At 44.0% G+C, this 14,334-nt stretch overlaps 1 protein-coding gene across 3 annotated transcripts in view; it reads left to right on the top strand.

Moving 5' to 3' along the window:
* The window catches only part of LOC146575257 (voltage-gated potassium channel KCNC1-like), a 90,991-nt gene that overhangs the window by 16,843 nt on the left and 59,814 nt on the right, over positions 1–14,334 (top strand). For all 3 annotated transcript variants that reach the window (XM_085269912.1, XM_085269910.1, XM_085269911.1), the window contains exon 2: positions 10,736–10,867. In XM_085269912.1, the coding sequence (XP_085126038.1) occupies positions 10,736–10,867 (132 nt within the window). The remainder of the gene's footprint in view (positions 1–10,735; positions 10,868–14,334) is intronic.

Here is a 14,334-nt window from a genome sequence, read left to right on the forward strand (position 1 = left end):
GTGTGTGTGTGTGTGTGTGTGTGTGTGTGTGTGTGTGTGTGTGTGTAACAGAGACTATATGGAAATGTGAAGAAGTCCTATGTCAGACATCAGTTATATGAAGCGCTTCAGTAATGGCAGTGCACACTGTTGCAGTCATGCACATAATGCAATGACAATAAAGTGAACACAACATTGAGATGTGTTCCGTAATCATAGTGTAAAAGAATTATATCTGTATTTATATTTGACTCAGTAGTGTCTTCTCCCCCCCCCCATAGTACTATATTCCATTATGATGATCTCATTTTGGTTGTCCCTAAGGTGCTGTTCCTAAATCAGTCAGTGGAGCTATAACTTATATCTCAGGCCCATAGCTCTGGACACACCCAGAGACATAAATGCATGTATTTTAAGAGTCCACCATTCTTTCTAGAATCTATGAACTTTTTGGTTACAATGAATAGAAGACCAAAATCACACTTAAATCCATGATCCCAATCAATGTCTTTCTTCAAGTCAAAACTTTGGAAAATTGTAGTCATGTTTTAGACCCCATCGCAGCACTGACACTGTGCTTGTTAGGGCTGCGAATGAGATCTTAAGACCTGCTGATATGGGTGAAAGTTCTGTGGTACACCACTGTGAACAAGAGACCCGACAACTCTACGGATCATGCTGTTATTTCTGCTTTCTCTGTCTCCATCCCACACACACACACACACACACACACACACACACACACACACACACACACACACACACACACACACACACACACACACACACCTTAGTGTTTTTTGTAGTTCCAGCTTTTCAGCACACATCCAGCTGTTTCTACTGTCTGATTATCCACATTCTCAGAGTCCCAGCATGCTCCTTGAATAGGAGTGGCATGATTAAATAATGGTTACAAGCTGTCGACCATTCAACCCAGGCACTGCCCCCTGAACCTGCAGCCCCATCCTTCCTCTGCAGCTGAGCCACCCCCACATGCCCCCGTTGCCCAACTTAACCAGGGTGAATCCTTTATCCTAAGATTTTACGCAGGCAGGATGCGATGGCTGCTGTCTTGTCCATCTGAGAGCACACCTGCCCACCTCCCCAGTGGTACTCCAGGTACTGTACCGCCCTCCATCAACTCCTTCGGGTTAACCGTGAGCCCTGCCGACCTTAAACATTGTAAGACCGCGGCAACCTGCTGCACATGCTTCGTCCAGGTGTCAGTATGGATGATGACATCATCCAAGTAGGTGGCAGCATACAGTGGGGCAAAAAAGTATTTAGTCAGCCACTGATTGTGCAAGTTCCCCCACCTAAAATGATGACAGAGGTCAGTAATTTGCACCAGAGGTACACTTCAACTGTGAGAGACAGAATGTGAAAAAAAATTCCATGAATCCACATGGTAGGATTTGTAAAGAATTTATTCGTAAATCAGGGTGGAAAATAAGTATTTGGTCAATAACAAAAATACAACTCAATACTTTGTAACATAACCTTTGTTGGCAATAACAGAGGTCAAACGTTTACTATAGGTCTTTACCAGGTTTGCACACACAGTAGCTGGTATTTCGGCCCATTCCTCCATGCAGATCTTCTCGAGAGCAGTGATGTTTTGGGGCTGTCGCCGAGCAACACGGACTTTCAACTCCCGCCACAGATTTTCTATGGGGTTGAGGTCTGGAGACTGGCTAGGCCACTCCAGGACTTTCAAATGCTTCTTACGGAGCCACTCCTTTGTTGCCCGGGCGGTGTGTTTTGGATCATTGTCATGTTGGAAGACCCAGCCTCGTTTCATCTTCAAAGTTCTCACTGATGGAAGGAGGTTTTGGCTCAAAATCTCACGATACATGGCCCCATTCATTCTGTCCTTAACACGGATCAGTCGTCCTGTCCCCTTGGCAGAAAAACAGCCCCATAGCATGATGTTTCCACCCCCATGCTTCACAGTAGGTATGGTGTTCTTGGGATGCAACTCAGTATTCTTCTTCCTCCAAACACGACGAGTTGAGTTTATACCAAAAAGTTCTACTTTGGTTTTCATCTGACCACATGACATTCTCCCAATCCTCTGCTGTATCAAACTTCAGACGGGCCTGGACATGCACTGGCTTCAGCAGCGGAACACGTCTGGCACTGCGGGATTTGATTCCCTGCCGTTGTAGTGTGTTACTGATGGTGACCTTTGTTACTTTGGTCCCAGCTCTCTGCAGGTCATTCACCAGGTCCCCCCGTGTGGTTCTGGGATCTTTGCTCACCGTTCTCATGATCATTTTGACCCCACGGGATGAGATCTTGCGTGGAGCCCCAGATCGAGGGAGATTATCAGTGGTCTTGTATGTCTTCCATTTTCTGATGATTGCTCCCACAGTTGATTTTTTCACACCAAGCTGCTTGCCTATTGTAGATTCACTCTTCCCAGTCTGGTGCAGGTCTACAATACTTTTCCTGGTGTCCTTCGAAAGCTCTTTGGTCTTGGCCATGGCGGAGTTTGGAGTCTGACTGTTTGAGGCTGTGGACAGGTGTCTTTTATACAGATGATGAGTTCAAACAGGTGCCATTCATACAGGTAACGAGTGGGGGACAGAAAAGCTTCTTACAGAAGACGTTACAGGTCTGTGAGAGCCAGAGATTTTCCTTGTTTGAGGTGACCAAATACTTATTTTCCACCCTGATTTACGAATAAATTCTTTACAAATCCTACCATGTGGATTCATGGATTTTTTTTCACATTCTGTCTCTCACAGTTGAAGTGTACCTCTGGTGCAAATTACTGACCTCTGTCATCATTTTAAGTGGGGGAACTTGCACAATCGGTGGCTGACTAAATACTTTTTTGCCCCACTGTATGTAGTGTGTGGATGCAGCACTTGGTCCATGAGTCCAAAACTGATGAGTGCTGTGAAAACGAGCGGTGGCAATCTGTTCCACGAGCATGGGGTAGGCCCTGCGACCACTCACTCACTCTGCGGTAGTCAACACAGAGCCGCATAGATCCATCTTTCTTCACCACAAGAACTATGGGGCTACACCACATGCAAGTGACTCTTCTATTACTCCCATTTGTATTATCTCAGCCAACTCCTGAACAAATGCAGAGAGGTGAATGTTGAGGTAACATGTCAGGCTGTGAATGCTCCATCAAGACAGAGGTCAGATCTGTCTGCTGAAGGATCTCTTTCCTTAGAGGAACGCTGGGCGATTCTAGACCGCCTGGGTCTATCCTCAAAGGAAGTCTGGTTGCAGGTTTCACTGTGACAAAGGACCCAGCAACTCAACTACTTTTTTTCTCACTGGGCTTTTATTTAGACTTCAAAATTCCAAATACTGATAATACTTTGTGTTTGCTGGATATATAAAAGTGTTTATGGTCACATGAACTATAAAAGGTGACGATGTGCCATTTAACCTCATTTCAGCTGAAATTCACTCAAAGGTGACACTTTGTCCCAACTGCATAGAGAAACTCCTCATCAAAGCTTTCCAGTGTAATGAAACCTGAATAACATTTTTGGCATTGCGTAATAGAAACAAGACAAGATGTTATGTTGGTGAATAATTCATACAGGAATATAGACCACTGGTCTGTTCTATCCTTCATGTGTGTGCTGTGTTCACTTTCTGCCTGCAGTCATTTTGTCCCGCTCTGTGATTTGGCAGCCTGGGGCACTATTTGGCAGACCTCCGTCATTTCTACTTAGTATATCGGAGTTGCTTCTGCATTGAGTGAGGCACTGCAGCAGTCTGCAGCTTGTAGCAGTAACACTTCAGCAGAGCAGCAGGGGACAGAGGAAGGAGAACAAGCATACCGACGTTTCAATCTTATCGTTTTTTACTTTGTTTTTGGCTTAACTTTTAACTCGACTGAGATTGTTTGATTACTAACGAATCTTCTTGGTAAAATCTACTCAGACAAGTCCTGTTTTGGATTATGTAACTGACCAGTTCAGAGTGGAAACCATCACACATTTAGCTGGTTTGTGATATGACTCTATGCTGTTTTAGTACTGCAGCCAGTGTACAGATGGGCGGCGGAGCCACATGACATTGTAACTACCCTTCCTCCTACTGCTTTCCTGTTTCACTGTACCTTGGATAATCATTGGAGCATGTCATTATAGCACAGTATGCAGCTCTAGGCTCTGCAATAGATTTGAACTACCTATCCTGCTCTCTATGTTTCGTCTGGACAAGGACAGAAATTACAGGAACATAATCAAATGTATATTTTAAACCTGTGATCTTGCAGATGACACTGCGTAGTCAGTCAAAGACAACTGACAAATGATGATTTGTTACCAACCAATTAATATGCCAGGAAACGCTTTGTCGGTTATTGTACTCTGGTGGTAGTTTTTACATGAGTGTACACCACCTGTGCACATCCCAACTGAATGGATCTTTTCTTGGGAATCTATCTTCTGAGGGGATTTAATCCATTGCTTTATAATGGAAATATGTCAAGTCTGCTTTGTTTCCCCTCTAAAAGAATCTGATTGATGGTGTTCCCGGCATCATCGCCCCCTTCTCACTGAGTCAGTGCAGTGTAGCTTTGCTTACATATGCGTCTGCTGCTGACTGGAGAGCAATTAGTATCAGGAGTGATTTGAGAGGTTTGCGCAAAGATCAGCTGGTTGGCTGCAGTTGTTGTAAGATGTGCTGTTTGTCTCCGACAGGGGAGGAAAGGCGAGAGGGTGAAATCTGAAGGGAGGGAGACAAAGTAGAGGGTCCTTCATTCAGGAACCTGTGTGACGCCGTGCACTGAGGAACAGTGTTTAATATGTACTGCAAATTCAATACGACCAACTTAACCTTTTAAAAACACCAACAGGTGAAGTGCAGCCTGGTGTGGATTAAAGTTAAGTTCACTTTTAGGTTTACCCTTTCAGACAGAATTTACATTTTTGGGCATCGCTGGAAGGAAATCATGAAATAGAAGAACTACAAGGTGCGAGTGGAGTCAGAGCCCAGACGTGGACAATAAGGGAAAAAACCTACAAACTTACTAGTCTAGTACAAACCTGCTTAATGATTGGTTGGCAGTAACAGTCATCTTTTACAAAAACACAAGCTACGTTTCTCGTTTCTTGGTTGACTACGGTTTATCGATCCGCCCAGTACTCATTAACAAGATCTCAGGTTTTGAACAGAGATGAAACATTTCTCTAAAATATAAATGTGATATTGTTCCTGTAGTTTCTGTCCAGATGAAACGCATCATAAATCACAATTTAACTGCAGAGTGAACCAGAGATCCAGGCTAGCTGGTTGTTCCTGTGTCGAGTCAAAGGTATAAAGATAAATGCATTACAGACATTCGCTTATTTAAAGCATTGCGTTCAGCTTTGTGCTCAAATTACAGGATCAAGTTTGAAGAATAAAAATTAAACTTGAGAAAATCCTAAACGGTGGTCATAAAAAATGACCCCTACCAGACTTAAAACTCCTTTTTGTCACTCCCTGCATGTCATCATTTGTCAACAGCAGGGAAACAGATTGAGGGCTTCAGAAAACAAAAACATAAATGAGCACGAATGGGAAAACTGACAAGAGAGTAAGAAAGGGATTTGAGAGAGGGAGGTGTGCTCAGACATTCTACCTTCTGTAGTATGCTGAGAAGCAGTACACTGCAGCACTGATATCAAAGCACATGCATCCTGCCTCTCACCTAACCCTCTACTATGATGTCCTTCTATTCGTTTTGTCGCATACATGAGCACACATATCCACACGGCCTCGCCACACACGTCGGAAAAACTTCAAATGTGTGTGTGTGTGTGCATGCAGAGGGATCTCAGCCAACAGACTGCTGTATTCTCCTCCTGCTGGGGAGCAAACAGTATGCAAATCTTCAGCCAGGCTATTTGTACTGAAGTCACCTTACAGGGGACACTGTTTGTGTCTTTTGTGCAGTGTAGGGGAGGACATCCCTCTTGCTGCATCACTGCTGCAGTTATGGCAATCATCGGCTATCAGTTTGGAAAGTCTGTAAAATGCAGTCCCAGGTTTAACCACAATGACTGGTTTCATTTGGCCATCACAGAGTTACAATTTCAGGATTAGTGTTCACTTTCACTGTAGCTGCAAGAATTTCTCTCTCAAAAATGTCCTTTCCCAAAGACAGCCTGCCAAGTTAGACTGAATGACAAGTGAGCTTCATGATGTAGTCACCTGAGATGGTTTCACCTCACAGGTGAGCCTGTCAGGGTTCATTGGTGGAATTTCTTGCGTTCTTAATGGTGTTGGGAGCATCAGCTGTGCAGAAGTCAGGCTGGTACACAGCTGACAGCCCTGTTTGACAACTGTTAGAATTCATATTATAGCAAGAACCAATCAGCTAAGTAAAGAGAAACGACAGCCCATCATTACTTTAAGAACTGAAGGTCAGTCAGTTGGAAAATTGATAAAACTTCTGATGTGTCTGAACTAAACGTGTCCAAGTGCAGTCACAAAAACCATCAAGCACTACGATGAAACTGTCTCACATGAGGACGCCCCAGGAAAGGAAGACCAGGAGTCCCCTCTGCTGCTGAGGATACATTCATCCGAGTCACCAGCCTCAGAAATCACAAGTCAACAGTTCAGAGGAGACTGTGTGAATCAGACCTTTATCTCAAATAGCTGCTAAGAAGCCACGACTAAGGAAGAGCAACAAGCAGAAGAGATTTGTTTAGACCAAGAAACACAAGGAATGGACATTGGACCAGAGGAAATCTGTGCTTTGGTCTGATGAGTTCACGTTTGAGATCTTTGGTTCCACTCGCCGTGTCTTTGTGTGTTGCAGAAAAGGTGAACATATGGTCCATGGATGGTTCCCATTGTGAAGCATGGAGGAAGAGGAGGTGTGATGGTGTGGGGGACATGCAGCGACATGCCATCCCATCATTTAGTTTTCAACAATGACCCCAAACACACCTCCAGTCTGTGCAAGGGCTATTTGACCAAAGAGAGTGATGGAGTGCTGACCAGACAGCCTGGCCTCCACAGTCACCTGACCTAAAGCCAGTGGAGATGGTTTGGGATGAGATGGACCGCAGAGTGAAGGCAAAAGGACCAAAAAGTGCTCAGCATCTCTGGGAACTCCTTCAAGACTGTTGGAAAGCTGTGGGTCTTAAGCAGGTCAATTATTCGTTTCATGATGCAGCATGTTTTCCTTCAGTGAAAGGACTTGAGTATACTGTAGGTGTAACCAGGCTCGATTACACTTTGGTGTAAGTGGCCCAGCCAAATCATTTCCTTTTTCCATTTGGGTCGCTCGAAGGAGCTCACTCACCAGCCTGAGTGATAGGATGCCTCCTGTGCAAACAGTCGTGAAATTTCCCAGGATTTCACAGTGATATTATATCAAAGAGGACGTGGTTGGGTATGGGAGCCATAAAGTGGTAGGCCACAGAGGGGCACAGAGTGAGATCAGTGTATGCTGAGCTATAGAGGTCAGAGGCCACCAACTTTCTGCAGAAGCAATCAGTAAAGACCTGTGCTGAGTCTGCGCTTCCACAGGCCCCGCTGGTTTAGAGACTTATTACCCTTAACGAAGCAAGACGAACAGCAATCGATTGATTTTACTTGCTAGCAAGGGAAGGACCTCAGAGCAGCCCTTCTGCCCTCGGTGTCAGACCACTTCGAAGAACCATCACCCCACAGTAGCCTTTCATTTCTGTGACACAGAGTTTACACAAACACCCATTGTAACCCCCCCTATGGTGCGTCATAAACCCTAAGGCATTGAGTGTGCATGTGTATGTATGCTCGTGTGTGTGTATGTGCATGCATGTGCACGTAAGTGTGTGCGTGTGTGTGTGTGTGTGTGTGTGTGTGTGTGTGTGTGTGTGTGTGTGTGTAAATGCGGGTGTGTTTGTGTGACTTCCTGCTCACAAAAGGGTCATAAAGGCAGGAAGTTTACTAAACAAGAAAACAGAACCTTCACACAGGACGTGTCCCTATAATAAAACGCTACAGTCTCCCCCACCATTCAACTTCATGTGGTGTGCAGATTAGCTCAAACACAGTGCATTACAAGCTTGATGCAATTGTTTTTTCATGGCAAGTGCATCCAAACCTCACATCACCAAGTGCAATGCAAGAGTAAAGCACTGGTGTAAAGCCCATTGAAACTGGACTCTGAAACAGTGGAGACGGCAATTCGATGGATGAGTTTGGTGGCTGCAGAAAAACTGTACTTAGTGGAGGTGGAATAATGGTGTAGGGTATCTTTTTCAGGAGTTGGGCTCAGTCTCTTTGTTCCAGTGAAACTTAATCCTTCAGGTTACCAAGACATCTTGGACAATTTCACGCTCAGTTGAACAGTTTGGGGATGACCCCTTTCTGTTCCAACATGACGGTGCACCAGTGTGCAAGGCAACGTCTATAAAGACATGGATGACCAAGCTTGATGTGTACACACGTGGACAGGCAAATTAATTTATAGCTTAAGTTCTACTGGCAGCAGGACTTAAATGATCTTATAATGTGCTTTCTTCCTGTACGTTGGTGGCTGAGTGAGTCTGCTCTCCAAGTAAAATGGTTTTGTTGACAATGACAATACAGGGTGACTGACACAGGCTGATCCAGCATCCATGTTACTGAACACTGGAAAGTGTGAATCCTTTTGAAGGTGGTTTATGGTTAGCGTAAGTTTTAGAGCTGAGAAAATGGTTAAGGGAGAAAATGAATGCAAGTCAGTGTGATTTCCTCTGAAGGGATGGAAGCGCTCTTCTATGTGTGTGTGTCTGTGTGTGTGTGTGTGTATATATCCAGGGCAGCTGTAGATAGCAGTGTTAAATTAGTCCGGGATAATAAGCTGTGGGACTTGATTTGCTCCCTGCGGATTAGAAGTAAACTTCATCTGTCCATCTTCATCACTGACCTGAAAGGCAGAGGCACAGACTTGAGAAAAAGCAAGCAGATGAAAATGCTCACATACGTAGTGATTCGTTGTGAGCACACACAAACAAATGACATACATGTGTGTGTTTGAAAAAGCACAACTGCATGACATTACTTACTTTCATCATTGACCTACAGAGAGCTGCTGTTTGACATGTGAACACATGTAGACGTGGTTTTCATGTGCTTTGATTCTAAAACGACTAAAATGTAACAAAAATGTTACAATGGCTCAGTACCATCATTGAGCTTATTACTTTTCCCACTCATTCACACTGTGACATATATACATAAATGTGTGTGTGTGTGTGTGTGTGTGTGTGTGCGTGTGTGTGTGTGTGTGTGTGTGTGTGTGTGTGTGTGCGTGTGTGTGTGTGTGTTTTAAAACCAAATATCCAATTGAGGGCTGTAAGGAGTATTTGTGACTATGCTCTGTGCACAGTGTATAAGCTGGCAATTGATCACCACCAAATGCAGCAAGCTGAGTACAGCCACAATGCTTACCATGGATCCTTTACAGGAATGGTATGCAGTGTGTCTTTCAGAAATTTGCAAACACTGAAAAACTGAGGACTGAGGAGGCAGGTTTTAAAAATGATGTACAGCACATGAACAGTGTGTCATGTCCTTCATCAAGAAAAGAAATGAAGCTGTGACACAGGACCTGACTAACTAACTGAAGCCTCATCAGAAATGATCTCAGCGGAATGAATCAAGAATCTATTCTTAAGGGGTGTCCAAATTCATGGGCTGCATCCTCCTGAGGAGCATTTGTAGACAGATTACGTCACAGCGACGCGCCGAAGGCTGTGCAAATTCGTAGACTCCTCCGAATGCAGCCGAAAAATGCGTCCTCCTTTTCCCCGAATTTGAAGGATGGGCCAGGTATGTCCATCGTGGCCTACCACATCCCAGAATTCATAGCGCGGCCCAACCAAACTCCAGTTTCCAGCAACTTTTAACATATTTTCAGGCGAGAAAGTAGCCGTGTAAACTTCAAATATCTGCTCGGTTTATCAAGATATCGCATACTTGCAAAAGTGCTCCGACGTTTTCGGAGACATCTGCTACCCACCAGCTCGATAGCGAGCCGGGAGGTCGAGGGTCACTAGAGCCGCCGAGAACGGCACCACTCCCGGCACATCATTTTCAGATCACCGCGGTCTTTTGCTACTCAGGTTAAACGTGATATATAAGTCACTTAGTCAACCTAAAAATGTTATTGTTGGGCTTTTTTCAGTGTTTTATTTGTTCGTGAGTAAATCGGTTTGGCTGAGATTAAAGTTATTAGATTAGATTAGATAAAATAAAACTTTATTAATCCTCCAGGTGGTTTTCAGACAGCTGAATAAACGTCAAACAGAAAACTGATTAAACAGAAGTGTGAGACGGTCGAGCGTTTACTCCAGTGTCCTGTTATATTTTAGATAGCAAGGAGCAGACGGCCGAGTTTATTAAACTCCACCAAGACAGCGGTGACGCTAATCTGAAGGCTAGACCGTCCAATTTCACAGGGGTTTACTTTGGGTCTACCCGACCTTCTGAGGACCCGGCCCACGTAGACCGCGAAGGCCGGGTCCTCAGGAGGATGCAGCCCATGAATTTGGACACGACTTTAATGAAGGGGCACTTTCTGCATCCTTTGTTTCTTCCTTACTGTGTTCTCAAATATGTTGAACCACTCAGGACCTTTGCACTGAATCGACAGGATTACTCCACACTGGCTTCAGTGTGTTGTTGGCACCCCCTCCTGTGGTAGAAGTGCACTAAAGTGAGTTGGTGATAATGTCCTGATGTTTTGTTTGAGAAACAGAGTAAACTGTAACACCTTTCTTGTTCTCTTTCTACTGTCACTGTTTCTCTACAGTATGTGGCTTTTGCCTCGCTCTTCTTCATCCTGCTCTCCATCTCCACATTCTGCCTGGAGACCCATGAAGTCTTCAACACCATCTACAACAAAACAGAGAATGTCACCGTCGGCAACGTGACACGTGAAGAGGTACGGTAAAGTTTTAGTGACACGCTTTGCCTAACCACAGTAGGTACCGCCTTGGGAAATATATGTCTCTTTAAGTACCAGTCATGTGACAGATATTAAAATACAGTAGCATCGGCCTAAAACTTCACTACATACATAGTTGGGACAATGTTATGTCTTATATAAATGCTATTACTGACTGCCATCAGCAGCCACAGCTGTATTTGACTCAAACAGTATTAACTGCATGGCATTGAAACACTCACATAGTCAGGGTGTGACAAGTGACAATAGTAACTGCATTGAAACACTCGCAGCAAAGGGGGCTAACAGCTCTGATACTGCATTCACACACGCAGCAGGTGGGAATATTAATAATAACAGCTCCATGCCATGCAAAACATTAGCATTTAGTCATTGGCAACATAGCCTACACTCCTCGTGTGTGAATGGCTCTGTAACACTGCTCTGTGATGTTTGGATCAAGGAAGGTCAGCTTCAGCCTCACACAACCTGCTTCTGTATTCTAGCATATGAAGAGAAACCTTTCTTGCATGAATATGTGGTCACCAATGGAAGTGCATGGCCTTGTCTAAGAGTCAAAAATGTCAAAAACGTCTGATTTCTGAAAGCAAACTTCAGTGTCTCATCACAAGATAGTTCTCTTAAACCCTCCTGCTCTTTGGGCATGCTTCGAGGCTGAATGGGTTTCTCACTTCTGCTGTCACTGGGAAATATTCACTGAACTGTCTGAGAGAGACAAGGTGCACAATGATGCTGTCTCTGACAGTGAGGATCAGGTTGTTGTCAGACAGGAAGCTCCAAACTGGGGAAACCTGAAACATCGCCTGTCTTGACCTTTAGCAAGCAAGCAAGCAATTTATTTATATAGCGCTTTCAGATCAGCCACCAGCTGAACACAAAGTGCTGTACACTTGACATGCCAAACATGATACATTGAGCATGTTAAAAAAAATGAGAAAAATAGTAATAATAATATAAGATAAGTAAAAAAAAAAATATATATATATATAAAAAAAAAACACATTTAAAACAATAAAATCAGCACATTAGATTAAAACAATAAAATCAGGGTCAGACTGTGTCATAAGCCAAAGAGTAAAAATGGGTTTTAAGACGTGTTTTAAAAGTGAAGGGGCCTCTCTAATGTGCTGGGAAAGATTGTTCCACAGATTAGGAGCAACAATAGAGAAAGCCCCGCCCCCTCTGAGCTTCCTCTTGGACCTGGGTACCTCCAGGAGCAGCTTGTCAGCTGACCTGAGAGACCTGGGGGGTGAGTAAGGATGCAGAAGCTCAGAGAGGTAAGTTGGGGCAAGACCATTTAAACATTTAAACACAAACATGAGAATTTTAAAATGAACTCTAAGATATACAGGCAGCCAATGGAGTGAAGCCAGGACGGGAGTTATGTGCTCTCTTTTACGAGTTCTGGTTAAAAGTCGTGCAGCAGAATTTTGGACTAGCTGCAGACGAGAGAGAAGATGCTGACTAACTCCACAATATAGTGCATTACAGAAATCTAAACGACATGAAATAAAAGCATGGATTACTGTTTCAAGATGCGGCCTGGATAAAATAGGTCTTATCTTTGCCAAGCGCCTTAGATGATAAAAACTGGACTTGACAGTAGCCCTAATTTGACTGTCTAATTTAAAATCACTGTCCATCTTAAAACCCAGGTTTGTAACAACAGATTTAAAATACTCTGCCAGGGGTCCCAAATCAATAGCGGAGGGTTCACAAGGTCCGCTAGGACCAAACAGAATGACCTCAGTTTTGCTGGAATTGCATCTTAGAAAGTTTAGGGACATCCAAGATTTAATGTCTTCTAGAGATGCTAAAAGTGGCTTAATAGAGAAGGTATCGTTCTGCTTCAGAGGCAGATAGATCTGACAGTCGTCAGCATAGCAGTGGAAGGATATTCCATGCCTTCTGAGGATGGTTCCCAGGGGCTGTAAATATAATGAAAAAAGCAGAGGCCCTAAAATTGAGCCCTGCGGGACCCCAGACTGAAAAGTGGCAGAGGAAGACTCATACCCTAAAAAGTTAACACTAAAAGTTCTGTCACAAAGATAAGACCTAAACCATTTCAAAGCAGTACCACGAATGTCTGCAAGATGGTGCAAGCGAGACAGTAAAATGTTGTGGTCTACAGTGTCAAAGGCAGCTGTTAGGTCAAGAACATCATGATTGCCAGAGTCACAGGAAAGGAGGATATCATTAAAAACCTTTAAGAGTGCTGACTCCGTGCTATGCAAGTTTTTAAAACCTGATTGGAAGACCTCCAGGACACCATTCTCATTTAAAAAATCCATCAATTGGCAATGTACAATTTTCTCTAAGATTTTAGACATAAAAGACAACTTGGAGATAGGTCTGTAGTTAGCCAACACAGTGTGGTCCAGGGCAGGTTTCTTAAGCAAGGGTTGTACTACCGCATGCTTAAAATGAGCAGGGACTACACCAGATATTAAACTGCTGTTTATAACACTAAGAACAGCCTGGCCTATGCTAGGAAAAATCTCCTTAAAAAATTGTGGTGGGACAGGATCATTTGGGGAACCAGAGGGCCTCAGGTGGCCAACCACATCCTCTAAATAAGAAAGAGTCACAGGCTCAAACTGGTTAAAAACAGCAGAGCAAGGGATCGAGACAGAGGGGTCGGACTCATGAGAGCCCGCGTGGCTGCAACCTTCTCAATGAAAAACACATAAAATCATTAGTTTATGAGAGGCCTCCAAACAGTCACTTTGTGGAGCATTTAAGACTAAGTCAATAGATTTAAATAACACACGTGGATTGTGACTGTTGGAGGAAATGATCTTAGAGAAGTATTTTCTTTTAGCCTCTTTGACCGTATCCTGATAGAGGCGCCAGCAGTCCTTTAGGATTTGCAGAGACACCTGCAGTTTGTCCCTCTTCCATCTGCGTTCAGCTCTACGACACTCCCTCCTCACAGCCCGAGTGGCGTCATTAAACCAAGGGTCCGTTTTAGCCTTGGGCTGCCTGGTTATTAATGGTGCCACAGAGTCCAGAATGGTTAGGCAAGAAGATTGAAACCAGGAGCTGAGGTCCTCTGTGTCCAAGGGAGTACGATCGGCAGGGATAGACAGCTGGTTAAAAGCAGAGGAGAACTGGGCAGCAGTGGAAGGGTTAATAATCCGACAGCGGTGAACAGGAGCACCGGTTTGAGCTGTAGTGTGTGAAAACACAACATCAAATAATACAGCCATATGGAAAGCAGTGTCAGTCACTTCCACATTAGACACAGGTAGACTGTGTGACAAGACCAGGTCTAGTGTGTGTCCATGTTCATGTGTGGGACCAGGTACGGACTGGACCAGATTAAAAGAGTCAATGAGGCTTAAAAACTCCTTCACCAGAGGTTTATCAGGACAGCGGACATGGATATTAAAATCTCCCACAATAAGAACATGATCATAGTTGGGCAGAATCCCAGCTAGAAA

Source organism: Mchenga conophoros, linkage group LG4 (genome assembly GCF_057382185.1).
Source record: "Mchenga conophoros isolate Kocher_MC1m ecotype Shallow Benthic linkage group LG4, M_conophoros_male_GT1.1, whole genome shotgun sequence".
In the NCBI taxonomy this organism is placed as follows: Eukaryota; Metazoa; Chordata; class Actinopteri; order Cichliformes; family Cichlidae; genus Mchenga; species Mchenga conophoros.